The sequence below is a fragment of the Ammodytes marinus genome, assembly GCF_949987685.1.
Source record: "Ammodytes marinus genome assembly, chromosome: 10".
Lineage (NCBI taxonomy): Eukaryota > Metazoa > Chordata > Actinopteri > Uranoscopiformes > Ammodytidae > Ammodytes > Ammodytes marinus.
In genome coordinates, this window is record NC_137214.1 from 11,950,903 (window position 1) to 11,972,807 (window position 21,905).

The following is a 21,905-nucleotide window of genomic DNA, read 5'->3' on the forward strand; positions in this document are numbered from 1 at the left end:
ATAAATTTTTTTATTATATGGTATGTTTTTAAATAGGCCTACCTTTATTCTATGTTGAATAGCCTATGTATAGCTCCTGTATCTTACCCTCCTGTGTTGTGTAGCCTACTTGTTTTGTACCTGATGTGCAACATTGTGGAAATAAAAGAGAAGAAAATAAAAATGCACCCCTAAAATGTGTACATTGTAGACTTACTGAAAATCTTCACTTACAGGTATCACAGGTGTGGGCCTCCTGATTTGGTATGTTTATCTCTAGGATATGACTCACCAAAAGAACTAGGTGAAATAATCTGGCAATATGAAAGTGGTGTGAGTGTGACCCAGATTCTGGAGGATGCATTACTTACGCACAGCTGCCTGTCTCCGCCTCTCCACACTGCTGCTGCCTGTCTGCCATTCACAAGCAGCACCGCACACATCACAAGCAGCACAGCTTTCTGCGGCTGCAGCATATGCAGCACATCGCTGCCGGGCAACATGGGCCATAGGGAGTGGAAGGAAGGAGAGAGCACAGTCAGGGATGGGTTTCAATTGTCTACATAATGTCATTTCCTGCTGTTGTGCACTCACTCATCAAGAGTTGTAGTCCCAGAGGGCATTTTCTTAACCCTAGGTTGTATATATGCTCTCTTCATTATGTAACATTTTCGAATTAGGTAAAACAGACAGGCAAAGGGGGTGAGTTTGGAGGATCAAGCTGCACTCCATTCATGTTCCTGCTGAGGCCAGCAAACCGACACAGAGATGGAGAGATAAAGTCAAAAAAACACTGCAGTTGCGGGATGGAGGGATGTGTGTCCTGTTTTGTTTCGGTGAAGGATTGACTGAGAGTGAATCTATGTCAGAGAGCGATAATGAGTCTTTCTCTTAATTGTTTCTGCCTGTGGCATTTTTACTGTTGTCCGCCACATGTTGTGAGTCTATTTTTCTTTTTGTACCGCATGCTCTCCCTGAAAGAACAACAGCTGAATTCACAGACCTTTTCTTTTAATGTGGACGTCACAATAACCTTGTGATCAGGCCTTGTGATATTTCACCCTTAGCTAAAACAACAAACCTATGGGTTGTGAGAGTCAGGTGATACTAGTGGCTGATAATTGAAGTAGGCCTATATAAGTGATGTACAGTTGGCAAAATAGATTGAAAAGCACTCTAGGAAGAGGAAGGTTTACTATACTGCCTTTGCTGAAGTTATACGGTTTCACCATGGGAAGCAGTGATCATATCAGCAGATCCAGTCATTTGCCTATTTCTATCTCTTAGTTATTAACACAGAAATATGACGTGTCTCTGTTTCTTATCAACTTTACATAATCATCTTAGGTTATCGGGCATATCCGTGAGAGCTGTCCGTAATAAGCTTAACATACTCACGACTCCTGGCGTATTAAACCTATTAAACCTTAAATATTCAGAGGGGGACCAGAGAATCAAATAAAGGAATATATCGGTCTATGCAGCAACTAGTTTGAGCACATACATTAGAGAAAAAAAAGTCACACACACATGGGTTCATTTTCAGAGAACAGACCAAACTGACCTATTTTTACTAAAATGAAACCCCAAGCTCCCAAGCCTGGAGTGCACATGGTGATGTAAAACTTTCATGTGAGTGTAATTAGGCTTCCCGCGGTATGAGTCACCACTGTTAGTCACTCAAAGAAATCTGAGCCTGATGTTCCATGGTCCATCCTCGAAAAAAAAAAAAAGACAAATTCATAACATAACAAGAAGTAATCATCACGTGTAACGGAAGAAAAGTGGTCATGGAATGCGCCTTGATTTCTAAAAGCTTTTCGAACAAGAGTGACGTGGGTTTTCTTCTGTGCTCCTGACCTTCTGGGTGAGTTGTGAGGGGATTAATGGAAATGCTGTTGTTAAATGTTCCATTAGACAGTCCAATACTTTGCTCTACAATTGCCCTATAACTGCCCACATCCAGAATCATATTACAAGTTTGTTTCAATGTAGCCACAGTACTGTACATGCACTATGACTCAGACGCAGACACTTATGGAGATTTTAGGATTACAGTGTCGATCCAGTGGCTTGAACTAAACATAAACACTGTATTTTATAAACTGTGATCATAATGATAATAACGTTGGGGATTAAGTGTCTTTGAGTATGAACACTAATGGATTCTGCTTTGCTTTGTGTGCCATTTTCAGGGTGTTAACAGAACATATCATTTTGCCATTTGTTTTTACTATCTTGTTAAAGGGGCACCCCACCAATTTTACACATGCGGTTCAGTTTACTTATGTAGACGAGAAAGTATTCAGTCTGCGGTCAGTGTGATGTAATCTGTGGTTGTTGGAGGGAGCTTTTCCAAAATACAAATGATTTTGATGACGATGTTTCGTGGCTCAGGCTTGATACTCTTTCTAGAAACAGCAGTTGTGGGTTTTGAAAACAGCGGGCATTTAGGAGCCATTCAAATGAGTGAAAGACATTGAGTTGCATTATGAGATATGTTAGGTACAGCGACAAGTAAAGGAGTGGTGTGACTAAAGCCCACTATGCATACAATTTCTCCTCTTCTACAACATTTCTTCTTTTACTGTATTCCCCTCTTTTCTCTGTGTCTGTTCCACTCAGGCCTCAAAATAGCAACAGATCAATACATGGAGGGCTGGCAGCTAAAAGGAAGGACATCAGCCACAGCCAGGATGGAAGGAGTTGAGTTTTCCACACTTAGAAAAAGTGTGTAGGAAGTGCCAATGATTCCAGCCTACCAGTTCTTAATAACAGGTACAGATTGTTCATGTTCTAAGATAATTAGTCAGTCGCACCAACGTTACGAGAGTTGGATTATGACCCTGTCTGAGAATTTCCTCAAAGTACAACATGCTCTCATAACACAAAGAAGCTAGTGTGATATTCATAGTACAAAGTGCATAATTTAAAAAAAAAAATCAGGTCTTGCAAATTGACTTAAGTATCCGTAGAATGCAGTCCATCCAGCATTGCAGATCACCACAGGGAAAAACTTTAAAGGTCAGACTAGCCACTGGGCTGCGTTTGCGATGGAGACACTGGTCTTTACTGCAGTCAGTCGCTATGGTTACTGACCATACCTCCTCGTCCTCCTCAGGTCTCTCTTCCTGCAAGAGTCATTTCCAATGCTAGGGGAGACCTCAGGTTGGGCCTGGAATGTACATACAGGGACCTGTATCCTACACACAGAGGGAGACGAAGAGGGTTTGGACCAATCCTCTCTACTTTGTTGTATCATGCAGAAAATGACACAGTAGGAGTCCCAGGTATGAGATTAGAAAAGACGATGAGGGACAGTTGAGCTCTAGACTAAGTAATTTCACCTTGAAGGGGAGTGAGAAATAAACAAGCAGACTGAGGTAAAAAAAAGGCTATCTTGTTTTCATTTTTAATCACCTCTGTAAATATCAATGTCTTTTGTTTAACCAGGTAAAATTCATTGAGATTAGAATCTCTTTTCCAAGAATGACCTGGCCGAGAAAGCAGCACCCTGGAGAAAGCACTACATAGGTAAGTAAATCTAGTGCCAGGTTCTAAATAAATATGGTTAAAAAAAGAAAGAAAAACCTGATTGTGACGTCAGAAATCTGCAAGAAGATTTGCATAATCAATAGATTTGGACTCATAACAAGCTCACTATTACAAAGATATGTCTTGAGCTGCTTTTTGCTTAATTTAGACGGGAATTGTGTACGTGGGTGCATGTGTGCCTAAGCCCATTTCAAAAGAATAAAAAGATTGCCTAATTCAGATGTACTGTGTGCATGTGAAAGACCAAAAACCAGCATAAAGGTTTGCTTATGCTTATCCTCTCAACTGGATTTACGTTAATCTACTAATCGAGAGCCATTTACATAAATGCTTCAATGCAGCTGCAGTTAAGCAATTACTGCCCCCATTCCCTTTATTTCCCCACAGTGTGGTATCTACTATGCTCATTCCCAGACCTGAACTTTAATCTCAATCTTTCCCCTGAGTCCATTCGCCTGTTCTCTTTATAAGTATTGTAACTGTCTGCTCTCCTTCCTTTATAGCCTGGGTCCCCCTTATCTGAACTTTAATGTTTTCCTTTCCTTGTCTGTTTTTCCAGTTCTCCAGATGGCAGGTTGCATTGTACATGTATGGACATAATGTCTAACTTATGTTTGGGCACAATCAATAGGCTATTGCAGCCACAGGGTAAAAATGCCAAAAAATATTACATGTAAAATCCAGATTTAGGAGAAGGCTTTAACAGCTTTATGACATATTTGATTGGTTGTTTGGAATAATTAATAATCATAACTTCAGTAGCTTCTAGTTTGGATTGTGTGATAATTGTTAGACAAACATCAAATCCTACAGAAAATCCAATTATAACCAGGATAGATTTTGGCTCCCTACAATTTGAAAGACCAATTTAAATTCTTATACGATTTAAATGTGCCAACACTATATTCCCACGACTAGCATGAAAATGTCTTAGCACAGCCTTTGTTTTCCCCCTACAAGCCTCATTGACTAAAATACTTTATTTTACTGACTGTTACTTTTTTATAGACTTTCTTTCATCACATTAATTATTAATTATAGATTATGTTTGGAATTAAAAAAGGGAAAAGTGGAAGGAACAATGTGTGTAGCCTAATTGTAAAGATTGTTTGGAAATATTGAATGAAATAGGTTATATTGGGCAATTAAAAAAACATGTCATGTAGCCTACTGCCATCTCCTGGTAGAAAACCTTTACTACGTTTTTGCAAACAGACAAAAGAAATCGAGTTATGATCAATAAAAACAAAAGAAGACGTTAAGACAGGACTCAAGCTTTATAAGGGAAATGTACTCTAGCAGTTTAGCAAATTTAAACGAGTTTGAAGTGCCGAAATAACTGTAATAACTGTCCTTCATAAACATTTCAGGATTCAACAACTCATCTGTAGAAAAAAATAACATATCCAAGTTTGATTGATCTTGACTGAGGGGATTATTTGACCTGCATGTCCCTTGAGCCAATCATTTCGCATGTAGAGAAAACGATTCCTATGCGTTGTCCAATCACAATACTCAGAATACAAAGTGGGCGTGACCGTGAAGTGAAGCAGCTGTGGAGAGACAAGACTTCGCAGCAAGTCGTGTGATTTCGGAGTTTGACCACACCGAACCAGCGGACAGGCTGACTTTACAGAAAGCGAAAGGGAAGAATGACTTGGGACACTGAGAGGCAAAGGAAGTGAGATATTAAGAGGACTTAAAATAGAGTGGTGTGCTCGTGGCAAAGGTGAGCTGACAACAGCTGGCACTGACATGTATTTGTTATTAGCATTAGCAACAAAACCACCGGTTAGTGTACCCACCTGTCACAGATGTCACTGTCTGTATGTTGGTTACATAATGTACTGTACATTATGTGCAAAGCGTTGCATTAGTGGACATGTTTTACAAACGGTAGCTAAATTAGGATCACTACACTATTGGGATTATTTGCATGTCCTCCCGACCGCTGTCATTGGAGCCTCCTCGCTGTAGCCTAAATTTCAACAGGACACATAATTTTTCCAGCCAGGGCGCTTGAAGGATGTCGCCTCCTTCATATAACTGCCCAGGGCTCACTTGATACTTGATAACGTCTAGAATAGACTGATACTTTAACCAAACAGAATGTCTTACACGGCTGAACCAGGCCAAACTCAAAGACAATATGGATTTTACGAGCTGCTTCACTTTGTATTGACTCTTCTGCTGTTAGTGTTGGGTAGCCTACATTGGGTTGGAATTTAAATCTGCTGGCACATGGCTGACTGCCACAGGTGTCTGTTAGCTGACACAATTTTTTATTTTTAGTTTTGCTAAATCAAGTCTTGTCAATGTAAGACTATGTAGGTTTGTAGGTCATGTTTAATATCATACAGTAAGACTGGGTTGTCAGCTACTTAGACTCAAAACATTCATGAAATCCATCGATCCAATAACCTTTCGATGCAGTCACTACTTTGTGCTGGTGTGTCAATCCAATATTCCTACTCAAAATAATATTATAAGAATTTGGCGATTGTCATGAGCTTTTTTGACTGATTTGTTGTCTGATGTGTTGTATTTTTCAGCCATGGAGCCGTTGCCGACCGGTAGCCCGGCTGCCCCCAGACCCAGCCCCCCTTCTCCCTCTACCTTGAGGCCAAGTATTTCCACTCCGGGTTCACCTCCCACCACGACCGCTCCAACCACAGTGCGCCCTAAACCTAGACTAACCATACCATCACCTGCCACCCCTCCCTCATCTTCTCCCTCCACTGCCTCCCCTAGGACTACTCCAGCTCTTTCCTCCCGGTCCTCCTCCCTATCCACACCCCCTGTCTCCCCTCTGCGCCAGCCCATCCGTAGCCCCTCTCAGGTGGGCAGATCTCAGCTCAATGCAGCCTCTACTGGGAATCCACCAACTGGATCCAATAATGCTGGATCTGCTGCCAAGGCCCCACAGCCTCCACCCACACCTGAACCGGGTGAGAATTAACTATGACCTTCTTATTTCACCTTTTTACACTTTTAATCAAAAAATCATTACCTCACTGTTTCCTCCTGCACCAATCAGTGCAGATGACACAAGTTTGTGTGTACTGCAGCGTCTCCATAACAACTGTTGACATTTTCCCACAACATGTAAAGCAGCCTTCTCTTGCTCAGCTGACTGTGTGTGACATGGCATGAGTCAACCAAGTCACAGTTCTCCTTGCCTTGCAAGTGTGTGTGTGTGTGTGTGTGTGTGTGTGTGTGTGTGTGTGTGTGTGTGTGTGTGTGTGTGTGTGTGTGTGTGTGTGTGTGTGTGTGTGTGTGTGTGTGTGTGTGTGTGTGTGTGTGTGTGTGTGTGTGTGTGTGTGTGTGTGTGTGTGTGTGTGTGTGTGTGTGTGTGGACAGACAGAACAACACCTCACTCCCCAGTATCACTTACAGACTGTGGGTGTTTTGGGTCATGGAAAATGCCACCTCCATCTTTCCCTTAGTAGGAAAGGATTAGAAAGTCTCCCTGTCTAATTGCTGTAGCGCGAGTGAGGCAGTGGCATTTGAGAGTTGCAGAACTCACCAGCCGAAAGCAGAATGACTGTGAAACCCACAGGGATGTTCTTATCAGGACAGAAGCGGTTTCTGGAAGGAGCTGACTCAGCTTACTCACTGGGATCACCGGCCAGCCTCTTGATGTTTATCTGAACCTGTGTGCATAGGGTTCTAAAGGGAAAAATGAGAAGAAGAAAAAAGTACTCTATGTCCCTAATGACAATCTACATTTGTTTTTTCCATCTTAAGGCTAGTAAAATAAAGCATTGATGTGAAGTATATATCCACATTTATATATTATTTGTCAGTTGTAGACCTTCACTTGAAATGATTCAGCCGATTCAAGCTGTATTAGTCAATGTATGAATAAACGGTCACAAAAGAGATACTTTACCAAATCATTAATAGCCACACATTTATAGTAAGAAATCATTTGGTTTGACATTAGGAATATGTAGTAGATGGTTACCCTGTTTTTAAAAGACATCTGTAAAGTGTTACTATAAAATTATTTTCTGTTTTCCTTAAGAAGAACCTGAGGAAGAGGTCACTTTTGAGGTTCTGCAGGAGAGAGCAAAGTCAGGAGACGCAAGAGCACAGACAAAGGTCAGTGTCCACCAACATATTGCAAATGCTTTTGACTTTAGTGACCATATGGTGGGAACAGAACAGATGAGTATTGATGCATAGTATTTAAGAATGACATATCGATGGGAAGGACATGGCATGAGTCAACTCAGTCACTGTACTCCTTGCCTTGCAAATCTAAGTGTGTGTGTGTGTGTGTGTGTGTGTGTGTGTGTGTGTGTGTGTGTGTGTGTGTGTGTGTGTGTGTGTGTGTGTGTGTGTGTGTGTGTGTGTGCGTGTGCGTGTGCGTGTGCATGTGCGTGTGTGTGTGTGTGTGTATCCAGATGGGACGTTACTTCCTGGCAGTGGCAGAAGACAGAGATGAGGAGCTGAATCACTGTACGGCGGTCACGTGGCTCATCCAGGCGGCTAAACAAGGACGCAAGGACGCCGTCAAACTTCTGCAGCAGTGCCTAGCTTCTAGGAAAGGTACCATAAAAAAACCCTGATGCCCTCAATCTATTGTTGAAATCATCAAGGGTTAGAATGCCCTTTCCTCCTGGTGCCGGGAACAGCTGTGAATCATAAGCGTTGTAAATTTTCTTTTTTCATCAGGCATCACTCTGGAGAACTCTGAGGAGGTGAAGAAGTTGTGCACAGAGACGCGCTTTGAGAGGGGAGTCAGGAAAGCAGCTCTGCTAATGTACTGGAAGTTAAACCCGGACCGGAAGAAGTCGGTGGCTGTTTCTGAGATGTTGGAGAACGTTGAACACGTCCACACAAAGCCGGGTATTGCACAGCTCTTACATGTATACAAGCTGTAGTTATAGTAGTATACGCAAGGCATTGAAAAATACAGAGTAGTTGCTGGTAAAAAGGAATTAGGTTTACCCCTCTTGTATTTACAGGTGAACCGGTCTCCCCGGGCCCACTGAACAGCTCTGCCAAGAAACAGAGGAGAGTCCTGGAGACGATGGTCACCAACGAGGGTACGTGTGGTTTTGAAACTTGACCCCAACTTGTAGGACGTCTTAACCAAACCAGGGAACATAGTGTCAACTGATACAACTGTTTTATTTACAATTTGTACTTTATTCCTTTATCCACCTTAAATGATTTGACAGTAAATATTTAGTTTTACTTATTTGTGATGAACATTTGTTTGCTTGTAAGTTAACGTACAACATCTGTCTTTTGTGTGTCATTGAAGCCAGCTCTCACGTGGGTCCGGACGACTTTGTTGAGATGACTAAGAAGTACGCTCAGGGTATCGGACCCTCGCCTGTCATGGCTGCAGCAGGAGGGGATGACGACGACGACGATGATTATGTCATTGTGAAGAATCCGGATGAATTACCGTTAAACCAAAAGGTAGGAGGCTCTTTATCCAACCAGTTGTCTAAAACATAACTGTAACTGTTTCCTCTCTCCACAGGTAGTAAAATGATGTACTTACTGAATTTTCCATGTTGGTCTCCCCAGCTGCTGAAGTTCCCTCTGTACGCTTTACTGGAGATCAAGGAGCACCTGATAGACTGGGCGTCGCGGGCGGGCATGCAGTGGCTCAGCGCCCTGATCCCCACGCACCACGTCAACGCTCTCATCTTCTTCTTCATCATCTCCAACCTCACCATCGAGTTCTTCATCTTCCTCATCCCTCTGCTGGTCTTCTACCTCTCCTTCTTCTCCATGATCATCTGCACGCTGCGGGTATTTCAGGTACAAGTAACTACCGTATTTTCCGCACTATAAGCCGCACTGGACTATAAGCCGCAGGTGTTATAATGTTTAATTACCATATGTAAGAGTTCGTGCACAGAGGGGATTGTCGGGAAAGAGATGGCTGCTTGAGGAAGCTCCCATTTATTAACATTTCAACAAACAAGTTGCATATTTGGCATAACTTATTCAAGTGTTACCATTTAGAGCAATAGTAGCTAGTACAGAACATATACTGTGCTGTGTAATAACAGGGTCGAAAAATGGGGAAAAAGTCGCGGCTTATAGTCCGAAAATTACGGTACTCCTTTTTGAAGACTTTTTATAGAGCTCAGTTTTGTAGTTTTAAAACTCTGTATTGCTTCCGATTTTTAATGGACATCTCTATCTACAGAATTCAAAAGCGTGGGAGAATTTCCGGGCCATGACAGATCTGCTGACTCACTTTGAACCAGGTCTGGATTTGGAGCAGGCTGAGACTAACTTTGGATGGACCCACTTGGAGCCTTATCTGTCAGTACATCTCTGTTTCCATGACAACACATCATTTCCTTTGCTCATTTGACTACTTCTAATTGTTTGCTCTGTTTTGTTTGCAAATACAAAGTTTAGTTTTGTTCAGGTTCTTCTAGTTTGACCGCATTGTAGTTTAGCATTGTCATGTTAAAACAATAATGCAGTATTTTAAAAAGCTCTTACTGTAATGAACAGGTGACCATTAAAGGTGGAGCCAGCGATTTTGGGGAACGCTTGTCACAATCACTTTTTATCAAAATCACGATCGGTTACCTGTCTGTATTCTGTGTGCACTGAAAAAATCTTGTGTTAGTATGTAAACAAAGGGTAAGTTAACAAAGGCCTACCTTAGCTAGCAACATGCCCGTTTACAGATCCTAGGCTGTGCATTAACACTGGATTATTTTCCAGTGCATACACAGTACAGAGAGGTAGCGGATCTACAGGAGATATTCATTGATTTTGACAAAGTGCTTTTGACAACAAGCATCGTCCAGAATCGTTGACTCCACCTTTTAGTCTTTTATTGAACTTCTTGAACCTGAAGATCCATCTCCATCTTGGTTTTTCCCAGGTACTTCCTGCTCTCTGTGGTCCTTGTGGTTTTCTCCTTCCCTGTTGCTGATAAATCCTGGATCCCGTGCTCAGAGCTGGCTGCTGTGGCCTTCTTCTTCACCGTCACAGCCTTCCTCAGCCTCCATGCCTCTGCTCAGCTCTTTGCCCGCAGAGCGCTCCTCACAGAGGTTCTTTCTGGAGCCTTCTCCCTCACACACCTCCTGCCTGACTCCCTCTGGTTCCTCAGGCTCCTCGGCATGACATGTTTCACTGTGCCTCTGGGGGACGCGCTGGCCTTGAACCTAGGGATGCCCTGTCTGCTCTACGCACACCTCTTCTATCTCCTCTTCCGTATGGCCCAGATGAAAGGCTTTAAGGGCACCTACCTGTGCCTGGTGCCCTACCTGGTCTGCTTCACCTGGTGCGAGCTGTGCTTGGTGTTCCTGAACAACGCCAGCACCATAGGACTCATCCGCACCTGCGTGGGCTACTTCCTCTTCCTGTTTGCCCTCCCTGTACTCTGTCTGGGACTGGCTGTAATTCTCATCGTACAGTTACTGCAATGGTTCCTGGCCCTGGAGGTGACCAAGATGGTGGTCACCCTAACGATATGTTTTGTGCCGGTGGTGTTGAGGTGGTGGACGTCCTTCAGCCTGAACCCCATCAAGGTGTTCCGCTCTCTGTCGGGCAGCAGCATAGTCAAGCTGATCCTGGTGTGGCTCAGCGCGGTGGTGCTCTTCTGCTGGATGTACGTGTACCGGTCCGAGGGCATGAAGGTCTACAACTCCACCCTGACGTGGCCCGAGTACAGCAACCTGTGTGGGCCCACGGCCTGGAAAGAAGCCAACATGGCCCAGACCCAGATCCTCTGCTCCCACCTGGAGGGACACCGCGTCACCTGGACCGGACGCTTCAAATACGTCCGTGTGACCGCCATCGAGAACGGGCCACATTCGGTCATCAACCTGATGCCTGTGTTTATGGGGAACTGGATGCGCTGTCTGTACGGCGAGCCCTATCCGCTGTGCGAGGACGTGAAGAACGACACAGCTGAGCCGGGGCCTCTGCCTGCCCCGGCTCCTGCCCCGGTAGACCCCCTCTGTAAACTTAAACAACTGGCCAAGCACGAATGCCACATCAAACGCTTCGATCACTACAAGTTCGAGGTCACGATGGGCATGCCGCTGGAGAGGAAGACCAAGAACGGAACGATAATAGAAGACGAAGATGCCACTAAAGACATAGTCCTACGCGCCAGCAACGAGTTCAAGTCGGTGCTGTTACACTTGAACACGGGCAGCCTGGTGGAGTTCAGCACCATACTGGAGGGCCGTCTAGGCTCCAAGTGGCCTGTGTTTGAGCTGAAGGCCTTCCACTGTCTGTCCTGTGCAGACGCCATACAGCCCCGACGCAGGCAGTACAAGATCGAGCACGACTGGAGGCGCACGGTGCGGAGCGCTCTGCAGTTTGGCTTTGACTTCTTCTTCAACCCCTTCCTCACTGCACAGCTGGAGCCACACTCAGACACTGACACAGAGATGGTCACACAGGAGGACGGCTAGAGGGAGGAGACCCAGCACATACACACACACACACACACACACACACACACACACACACACACACACACACACACACACACACACCTCTGGGAGAAATAGAGATAATAATAATACTGTTAGAGTTGAAAAACAGTAATGATTGTTGTAATACACTGTTCTGACCTTACTACAGATACCTCATACTGTAAGAGGTTGGACTTATTTGCAGGGTCAGACTATCTGAACTGGCGCGAGTGTGTGTTTGCATTCTTGTAGCTTTTGAGCCAACGTGTGAGAATACATAGTATACTGTAATGAAATTAAGTCTACAAAAATGGAGAGCACAACAAAGTTTTTTTAGAAATAAGTAATTTACTGTGTAACACTAAAGTAGGAATAACAGGACCTTCTAAGCTGTGGTCACTTGTGCATTTCATCCAATTTAAGTTCAGTTAATGAAGTTATTTCGATTTTGTTTGTTCGTTGTACAAACACTAAGTCAGCTGCTCTCCTTTTATATGTATGGTTATCACATATATGTGGCCAAAATCATCAGTATTTACATTTGACAGTTTCCCTTGAACTTTGTTAACTCCATTGTTGCGTCTGTGTTTTACAAACTATAGAAAAAAAGGTTTATTTTCTTTCTTTACACAGAAGGTTGTAATGCTGACATTTGACAATAACTCGTAAGTGTTTCCTTTGCTGTCGAGCTTGATTTGATTTAACATTTTAAAGTATATGTCCAGTGTGACATTTGAAATGGTTGTTTTAGGATTTTTTTTTTCAAGTGCCTTAAAAGATTTAGAGTGAAATTGAAAGACAATAGACTAAATCATGTCTTTAATCCTTAACTGTTGAAAGGCTCATCTCTATCTCTGATTGTATGTAATACAGAGCAGGTATCTAAGCTTGTCTGCATCTTGTGTACCGTTTGTTTCTCTCCCTCCTCCCTTCTTTGCCTCCATCTCTGCTGTGCAGAGATTTAATATATTGAATATTTGCTGCCCCCAACGTGATTTGTGTTTTAAGCTAGGATGTCACTACTGTTTTCTGTACTGTGACTCATAAACCTTAAGAGAGCATTTATCTTTGTTGCTGCTTTTATTCAACACTCATTGCATTGTATTCCTTTTAAACACAGTATTTTAAGGTTGTAAGCTCTCTCTCCTGCTATAACGTAAGGAAGTGCTAATCATTTGGTTTCAAACAAAACACATTCAGGTGGACACACACACACACACACACAACTAAAAATGAATGCTATGTTGCTCTATAACTGCTGGATGTGTCATTATTTTAAAAGTGTATGAGTGGCTAAAGGAATCATTTTCTACAGGCTTCTAGAGCAGTAAAGGTTTAGGAAGCATATGGCAAAGTAATTGGTTCCAGATGTAATAGGTGTGTAATGGCACTAGGTGGCGCCTTAGACCACATGACTTCACTGCAATCTATCTCAGACCCTTTATTGGCCAATATAAATTGCAGTCATAAAGGGTCCCCATTTTCCTTAATGGCACTGGCAATTATTATCAGTCTTGCATAATTGCATTGCAATAAAAATCACAGATGTACGCTCGTTGGATGCAATTTCGTTGAAATCTTTATTCAGAAAAAAAACATATTAACATTATTTATAACTGTCTATTTGACAATTTTGCCATCAACATACATTAACACAAAAATATGTGAATCAACATTAGTTTGGTCGGGACGTGGAGTCAAATTGACAAAAATAAAAGGATAAAAAGAAACTGTTCTTTAAAAAATAAAAGCTTTTGCACATCAGAAAAGTAATCAAGTGAGGAGAGCTGAAAAGATTCATGTATCATCTCTCTGCTGCAGCTTCTGAGGCAATTATCGATACAGGCGATCGAGTCCATTTATGGAGGTAAAAAACAAACAGAAAAAAACTTGTATGTCAAAAATGTTGATATATACAGACACCATTTAGGCCCTTTGATTTTTTTTTCTTTTTCTTTAAGAGTACAACATTACTGAAACATTCCCCATTCTTCTTGGTTCTCAGTTCCAGTCGAGTAGAAACTGATTTAAGGACGGCTTCATTCAAAACATACATGTAAGTGTATGAACCGAACACTGGTAAACATGCTTCAGTGTCAAAAGACACAAATAAAGGTAGGACAGCTCGTTGTCTATGGTTACTCGTGCTGCATTGGGGCCCCGGGGCCCCTGAAGCCTTTGTACAGCTGGGTCTAACTGGTTAAGAAGGCAGCCAAGTCAGTCAATTTATAAACATTTAGGCTAAATTGGTTTTTACATGCAGCATCTTTTTACTTGATTGTTGGAATTATTGAGTTTATTTTTTAATCATTATTTATTGTGATTTCTTTTGCTTGATTTGAGTTAATGGCAAAGTAGCACACGACACAGCCCCGGACCAGAAGCAGAATCCACAATCGGAGATGTTGAAGAAATATCTATGACTGAAACACAGTGTATGGAGCAGATATTAGTGTGTGTCCTCACATTAGGCCACTGTGTTATACCTTCATAGCTTTTGTCTGCGGGACTGTAAATGTCTTACCTCACTGAACACAGTCCAGTTTAGGCTCAGCGGCGTCTGGGGGCAGCTGGGTTAAGGGGAGGGGTCCCGAACTCATCCTTTCATATCACAGATCATCATTTCCAATCTTTATCATAACCACCATCATAAACATCGCTTTAACAAGAAGTTATAAAAACAGAAGACGGGTCGCTGATATGAAATTAAACAAACAGTTATATAAATGCCCCATTTCCTATCAGTGCCACTTGTAGACAACCACGAAGGGTTTTTGTTGCACAAGACAGTGCAGGGCAAGGGATAAGAATAGGCTATGCTCGAGCACACAAATACAGAGAGGGAGAGAAGGAGGAGGAGGAACAAGGAAAAATGCCTGAAGAATGACGAACAAAGAAATAATGATAAAAAGACAGGCATGTAAACGTTTTTTTCCAACCTTATCCCCCCTCAGAAGCCGAGCTGTAGCAATCAACACACCATCAAGCACAATCCAGGGGTTAACAATCAAGAAATCCACAATTTATTAGACTCATTACGCAGCCCATAATCCACTGCGTAATCCAGCCTGTTTCCCTTTTCTAGCCCTTTTTCTAGGTCCTTTCAGTTCTGGGAGGCTGATGGGAGGAGGTGAGGGAGTGTGTCAAAGAGAAGACCTAGATGTGGGTTTTCTCATCATGTGTGTGCGCGTGTGGATGCGTTAGGCATATTCCTGTGTGGGGGTGGGTGGAGTGGGGCGGTAGGGGGGTGTGTGTATATGTCCGTTAAGTGTGTACATTCTGGCATAGTTGTGTGTGTAAACTGATTTTTTTTTTGCTGCAGACATCCGCCCCTTCATTAATGTAACTCAGAGTTGAGTTTGTCCTGGAAGATGTAGAGGTTGTTAGTGGCTGCGATGGCGATGATGTTCTCCGTGGGGTGCCAGGCGGTGTGGAGGATCTTCTTGGTGAAGTCCAGGCTGTCCACGCTGATGTCGTCCTTGCGCCTCTTGCCCCCGGCGGCACACACCCTCCTGGGCTTCAGCACGGCCCGGGGTTTGCTGCTCTCCCGCGACGCCTCCAGGGTCACGTCGCGCTTGGTGTTCCGGTCGAACATGCGGAAGAAGTTGTTGTAGGCGCCGGTCATGATGACGCTGAAAACAGGGAGGAGGAGGAGGAGGAGGAGGAGTTGTGACCTTCATTTCTTCCTGAAGTGTTAAACTGGTGGAGACTGAATACAACTGAACTTTAACCCTCCACTATCTGGATAGATATAAAGTGTCACATTCTCAAAACATGGCAAGGTCAGTAATACTCAGCTACTAGGGTATTTAGATATGCAGAGGATTTAAGTTTCACTTGGTGAGGTTTGAGAAATTTAATTATTTGTGGTGCTGACAGCTATGGTGGAACATGTATTCAGATCCAATAAATAACATACTATAAAAATATAGGTGTGTGTGCTGCAGTCAAGTTCTACTCAAAGTAGCTAGGCATTTCCGTTTTTGTTGATTGCTGTGGCCCCTTTGGACAAAAGCAGTTGTTGTTTTACGACACCAGCGCCTTCTGTCCTAACGATCTTTGCGAGCATGTGAAAGAGAGGCCACACGATGCATCGCAATGAGGTAATGTGTATGTGGCTACGTAAGATTAATAAGGATAATATGACGATGGTGAAGCAAAATAAACTTTGATTTTTGTACTTTTCGTGATGGTCTGCCTGTTGTAAATTGTTTTGTCTAAATTCCCAGGTAATCGGAGTCCAGCAAAGGCATTTAAAATAACCATATAAAGATGGTATTATTTTCACTGATTTGCTGTTCTCATTAAGTAGTCCCCTGACTGCTTTATTTACTGTTGAGTAATCTAACCTGTAACAATGCATCATATTTTATACAGGGATTAGAGGTTCTGCAAATGCTATATTTTTACATATTCGTAGTTAATCCTGGTTAATCCAGGACATTGTATACAATGTCTGGAACTGTGAGTACATTTGGAGTAAATGGTTCCTGTGGACATTTTTCACATTTAAGTGAATGTGGATTATCCAAAACCACCAAGACACAGTAACTATGTAAATGAAGGTACCGCAAAATATATAAGAGAGCACCATGTTCTCATCTTGGGATATGTAGGCATTGTAAAAGTAGAAACACAAAGACAAACACATTTGAAACACTTTAGGTACCTGTCCGAGCCGTTCCAGGCACACTCAAACTTGTCAAAGATGCAGTCGTTTTCGTAAAGGGAACACAACTTGCTGCGGAGGTAATCGTGAACCTAGAGAGAAACACACACACACACGTAGATATGATTACACACCCCCTAGCATTGACTTTCTATGTAAACTATAAATAGAAGACTAAGCAGAACACACACAAACAGGAAGCTCAGTGCAGACAAAACACATTAACTTTGGTCAGTAACACAAACCTCCCTGAAGGCAACTGTAATGAGACTCAACCCAAGCCCTCAGCACTACAAGGGCCAGGAGCACATTTTAATCTAAACTGCCTTTCCATATCACTTAATCCATTAACATCCAAACCCTCCACGGGCGTGATAATGGAGACACACACTTTGACACGTACAAACACACACACACACACACACACACGCACACACACACACTGACTGATACCTCTTTTCCCTTGCACTTTCTTTCCACCTGCCTGTGTCAGCACTGTGTCCAGTCTGGATGATGCAAGGGGCTTGAAATCTACACCTTCCTCCAGCCGCCCGTGCTCTGAATTGAGCCTCCTTTGTATTTAGACATTCTGCATAAAGTCAGCAGTCAACAGTTGCTGCTTCGCAATCAATAAACAGGATGAGGTCGGCTCATGGTTGTACATCAAAAACACGTGACATTTTGGTTCCCCCCCTGTGGGTCTTTCTGCTCGGGGTGAAATGATACAATGTCTTTTTTTTCAGATTTTTTTTCGTTGTTGTCGTTTTCTCCAGTCCGCATGATCTCTGATTTAGAGTGCAGAGCCTGGTCCCTCATGGATTTGTGCAACATTTCCTGTTCCTGGAGGAATAAGACTGTAAATTTAACAAAATATAAGCCGTATAGCCCTGAAATCCCCCCTTTTTCTAGCCTCTGTTTCCCTACACTCAATCCTTCTTCCTCATCCTCTCGTTTACAAACTCTTGCCCTCATTCTTCTCTCCTCCTCTCATCACGCCATCCTCATACATACTCCCTCCACAACTCTCAGACCTCTCTCCTCCCTCCCTCCCTCCCTCCCTCTCTGTGCTGCATTGCAGATCTAGGTGTCGGGAGCGGTGTAAGGTATCCCTCCTTCCTGAATCACTTCATGACTGGAGACTCTGCAGCCTATAAATAGCTCCAGTGTATTTTAGCCTCCCACTCCTGGCTGTATCGGGGGGCCCTTCGCATGTCAGACACACACAAATGTTCGCGCACACACACACACACACACACACACACACACACACACACACACACACACACACACACACACACACACTCATCCACCGAAGGAATACTAAACACACATGGATAAAGGGAGTTGATAAATACTTCAAATGTGAATAAAGAAACACAAACATGAGTGTGTAAGTGTGAAAGATAGCACACAAACATAGAAAACATGCTCTTTTTATAAGCTGACTACTACAATAGTTGTGTATGTGGACATTTTCAACAGCACGTCAAACCCACTTAATGTGTATCCCACATAACATAGCATAATGAGCTGCCGAACACAAACAAGATGCGTCCTACACAGCTAACGCTCCAAAGTTAAAAACTTAGGCCACAGCGAGTTTTTCTGGTGATTCTGCACTGACTTGCACTCTGGCGCACAATCAATCCAATTATCCTTAAAAGGGTTTGGGAAAAATCTAATGGTCAGTGAGTACTGTGACTGTGAGAGACAACCGTTTTCCCATGACTCATTCCTGTCTTGAATCATGCCTTAATGTTTCAGGATGACAATGCCCTCTTTCAGTAAACAGCAGTTTGGACAACGCAAAGATTTAGTGCCAATAGTTCTCTTCCAAAAGAAGCCCGAAAAGTCAGTGCTCGAACACTAGACTGTGCCGGAGGAACTCACCCACCACATAACAAACATCTCAACCACTGTATGAAGTAAACAATGAAGGAAAGCCAGTGGGTGACTAATAGAAAACTTTGGGAAAAAAAACAACACTGTCGTAATAACAAACAGGAGCAGCTTTAATGCTGATTCGGAAAAGAGTTTCCAAGTCTCTTGAACTTAACGGAAGGGGTGAACACAAAAGGTGTTTAATCATTTTTTGAGTCCAACCCAAACAACAGTCCAAAATCTCCAATATGTGTTCCGTTGGGTTATTAGATTTTATTATAAATCAAGAAAAAAGTTCAGCTAATATCAAGAAAAAAAAGGTTGTAATAGAATAGATTGCTTCGAGTGTAAAATGGCCTAGGCTGATTGGATTACATGTGCATTTGATAGCGTTTCCTAATCCTTGTCTCATCCAGAGAATCCACCCAGACATAGTTTTGTGTCCGTCAATGACTGGGATGTTACCATGTCAACAGAGGGCAAAAAAAAACATAAAGTACAGCAGACACAGGACAGGTTGATTCTGGCTGCAATTCACTTCATTGATGTAGTCCACTGAGCTTTAATCACAGTCTGATGCAATGACTGAGTCTGGTCTCAGCTGCCTGGAGAAAACTAGCTCCCTGCTTAACTCCAGCTGCTGTATCAAAACACAGCTGGTTATGGACTAATACATCATGGAACTGCTTTGAAATCTTCCCTGATCATACGATGAGAGGCTTATTGGGGAAACCCATCATCATCGGTCATCTTAAATATAAAAGACAAAATGCTGTTTAAAAATTTCCACTATCGTTCTTGAAATCTTATGACTTTATTTTTTATTTAATTACAAATTAGTTATTGTAATAAAGTCACATCTATTTCTAATTTACAATTTTTTTTTAAAATATTGCATTTTCTGGGTTAAGGTTGTAGAAAAACTGATGAGGATTTAACACGATATTCATAATAGTCATTATAATGACTTCAGCCCCCTGGGAGATGACTGAATTACAAGTGAAAATTTTGTAATAATCCTCCACTACTCATCACTCGCTCAGACTACATTCTTCTCCTTGCCAGAAAGAATTTCATCACAGCAGCTGAGCCTGAGGGGAGATTAATTCTGGTGTTTTGGTTGTTGTATTTTGACACTGCCCCCCCTGGCTCTTCTCAGAGTGATACACACCTGGTACGTCTCTAGGGGCTTGCTCTCCATGTTGAGGTCCCAGACTTTGGCGGTCAGGTAGTCTCTGGTGAGCAGGTAGCGCCCGCTGTGGCTGAACTTCACGTCCGACACCGAGGAGATGATCTCAGAGAAGAAAGAGCGGGCGCTGGGGTCCTCTGGCTCCTCGAACACTGGAGCGGGAGCGAGAGAAAAAGGGAGTTAAAGGAATGGTTCAAACATTTTTTATTTTCAGTTTTTCTGCCTCCGTCTCCGGCTCATGAGTAGGCGACAGAAACCGTTCCAGTATCTGTGCATGCATTTTTGATACAGAAATGGGCAAAGGTCACTCATCCAGGTTAGCTGAGCTCTAGTCTGGCTTGACCACTTCCGCCAGCGTCTATTAAGCGCTGGCGTCGGCAAACAACGCTACGCCTCCATTGGCTGCTTCCCGGGGTTAGCCCCGCCGTAGATGATTGTGATTGGTTTAAAGAAATAAAAACAGGCCAGCCCAGTTTCCCCCCGAATAGACGGCTCTAAACGGAGTGCTTCCAGACCATACTACTTGCTGTAGTTTGGTCTGGCTTTGCAAGACTAGCTGAGCTCAAACAGTGGTAGTCAAGGGGAGCAGGTCTAAAGATACACTTTACAACATCACATCACATGTTACGTATGTCATTTTAAAATCAAATACCTACATGACCGTCACGGGCACTTCCTGGTTTCCATCCAGTATGTATTTTGTTTTTAAATGACAACACGTGTAAAAATATAGAACGCAACATAACGTGGTAAATAAGCCCCAACTAGCAAACAGAAGCATTTAGTGATGTTGTTAAGTTAATCTTATGAACTTCTTTCCTTGATCACCAGTGTATGAGCAAAGCTAACCTGGATGAGTTACCTTTGCCCATTTCTATATCAAAATAGGCATACACTGTTACAGGAATGGTTTCTGTCAACTATTCTTGAGCCGGGGAGTGAGGCAAAAAGCTTAAAATAATTTTTTTTAACTATTCCTTTAAGCCAGGTGCATAGAGTGATGATCATGTGTGTCTAATATAAAAGAATAAATGGGTAAATTGACTGTAGACAGACCATACAGGTGAATCTCCATGTGTCGCTGTGTCCTAACAATCCGCACAATCAGCACATTGTGAGGGAACAATAAAAGCTCTTCTGACCTTTCATTGTTCATTATTAATCTTCTTCTTCTAAAGTTCTTTCAGACAACAAGGTCCTTCCGACAACAATACAAAGTAAGAATCCATTTGTCATTGATTGCAACAAACAGTAATGGAATCCCCTTGCTGCTTTTTGGGGGAGCGCTCCACTGAACAAGGCACTGGTGACTCAGAGCTGTAAAACACAAATGAAACTGGCCATTTGAACTTGGAAATTAAAAAAAGAAGTGAACAGAGGAAAGTTGGGAAAGCATAAATCTGAAAATGTGCCATGAATTGAAGTACGGACAGCAGATTTATGGGTGAAGTAACCTGTTCTATTCTAATGAAAGAATGGACGTGCAGTGAAAATAAATATCATGAATTGCTGAAAAGTTTTTATCGAAAGAAACACAAGTTTGCTCCTAAAGTGTATGGAAATCAAACATTATACATAATGTACTTTCTAATGAATGAACCTAGCTTCAGTTCATTGGCTACAAAGTGAATACATAGATAGATACGTAATACATACATCTCTGCTTTGAACTACATTACCACACGTAACTTTTATTTTACTCCAAAAGTGTGTACATTTCATCCTGCAGGTTTGCATGAAAATGTGCAGCAAATATTTATGCAATAGGCTACTTGTCGAGATATTTCACTCATTACCACAAATGTGAGCCTCATAGTGGCAGTAAAGAAAAATAAATCACTCTCCATCGTCTGGAAAAATGTCTGCGCAAATACATAAAACAATTGTTCAATAGTTGCTGAGATATTTCATCTGGATCCTCGAGACATGGTGCTAGAAAAGCCAAACCATGTACTTTTGAAACACATGGGTGTCTTAAAGGTGGAACATTATTCTAAAACCTTTTGGTAATGCTTTAAAAAAATTCATAGGCTAAAACAATGTAAAAGTACCCGCATCAGACATTTTGACCCTTTAAAGGTCTCACTTTTCCAGTCCACAGTTCTGGAGAATGCTTGTTGTCAAAGTCACTTTTTGTCAAAATCAGTGAATATCTCCTCACAATCTGCAACCAGTACGTACTATGTGCAGGCAGAAATGAAAATCCAGTGTT

At 42.5% G+C, this 21,905-nt stretch overlaps 2 protein-coding genes across 5 annotated transcripts in view; one reads left to right on the forward strand and one right to left on the reverse strand.

The window, feature by feature from the left end:
- The first annotated feature begins 2,728 nt into the window (after positions 1–2,728).
- wfs1b (Wolfram syndrome 1b (wolframin)) lies at positions 2,729–12,036 on the forward strand. 3 transcript variants are annotated; one of them, XM_080035407.1, is made up of 11 exons: positions 2,729–2,757; positions 3,433–3,513; positions 6,087–6,482; positions 7,562–7,638; positions 7,944–8,088; positions 8,215–8,388; positions 8,508–8,588; positions 8,810–8,970; positions 9,082–9,318; positions 9,713–9,831; positions 10,409–12,036. In XM_080035407.1, the coding sequence occupies exons 3-11, from the start codon at positions 6,089–6,091 to the stop codon at positions 11,949–11,951; spliced, it is 2,931 nt and encodes a 976-aa protein (XP_079891533.1). In that variant the 5' UTR covers positions 2,729–2,757; positions 3,433–3,513; positions 6,087–6,088; the 3' UTR covers positions 11,952–12,036. The 3 variants fall into 3 exon arrangements, with proteins under 3 accessions (XP_079891533.1, XP_079891532.1, XP_079891531.1); XM_080035406.1 differs by lacking the exons at positions 2,729–2,757; positions 3,433–3,513 and adding an exon at positions 5,101–5,215; XM_080035405.1 differs by lacking the exons at positions 2,729–2,757; positions 3,433–3,513 and adding an exon at positions 5,170–5,263.
- Positions 12,037–15,291: 3,255 nt separating this feature from the next.
- The window catches only part of LOC307256458 (serine/threonine-protein phosphatase 2A 55 kDa regulatory subunit B gamma isoform), a gene marked incomplete at both ends in the record, with an annotated part of 30,737 nt that continues 24,123 nt past the window's right edge, over positions 15,292–21,905 (reverse strand). For both annotated transcript variants that reach the window (XM_080035415.1, XM_080035414.1), the window contains 3 exons: positions 15,292–15,586; positions 16,624–16,715; positions 19,676–19,845. In XM_080035415.1, coding sequence (XP_079891541.1) covers positions 15,292–15,586; positions 16,624–16,715; positions 19,676–19,845 — 557 coding nt within the window. The remainder of the gene's footprint in view (positions 15,587–16,623; positions 16,716–19,675; positions 19,846–21,905) is intronic.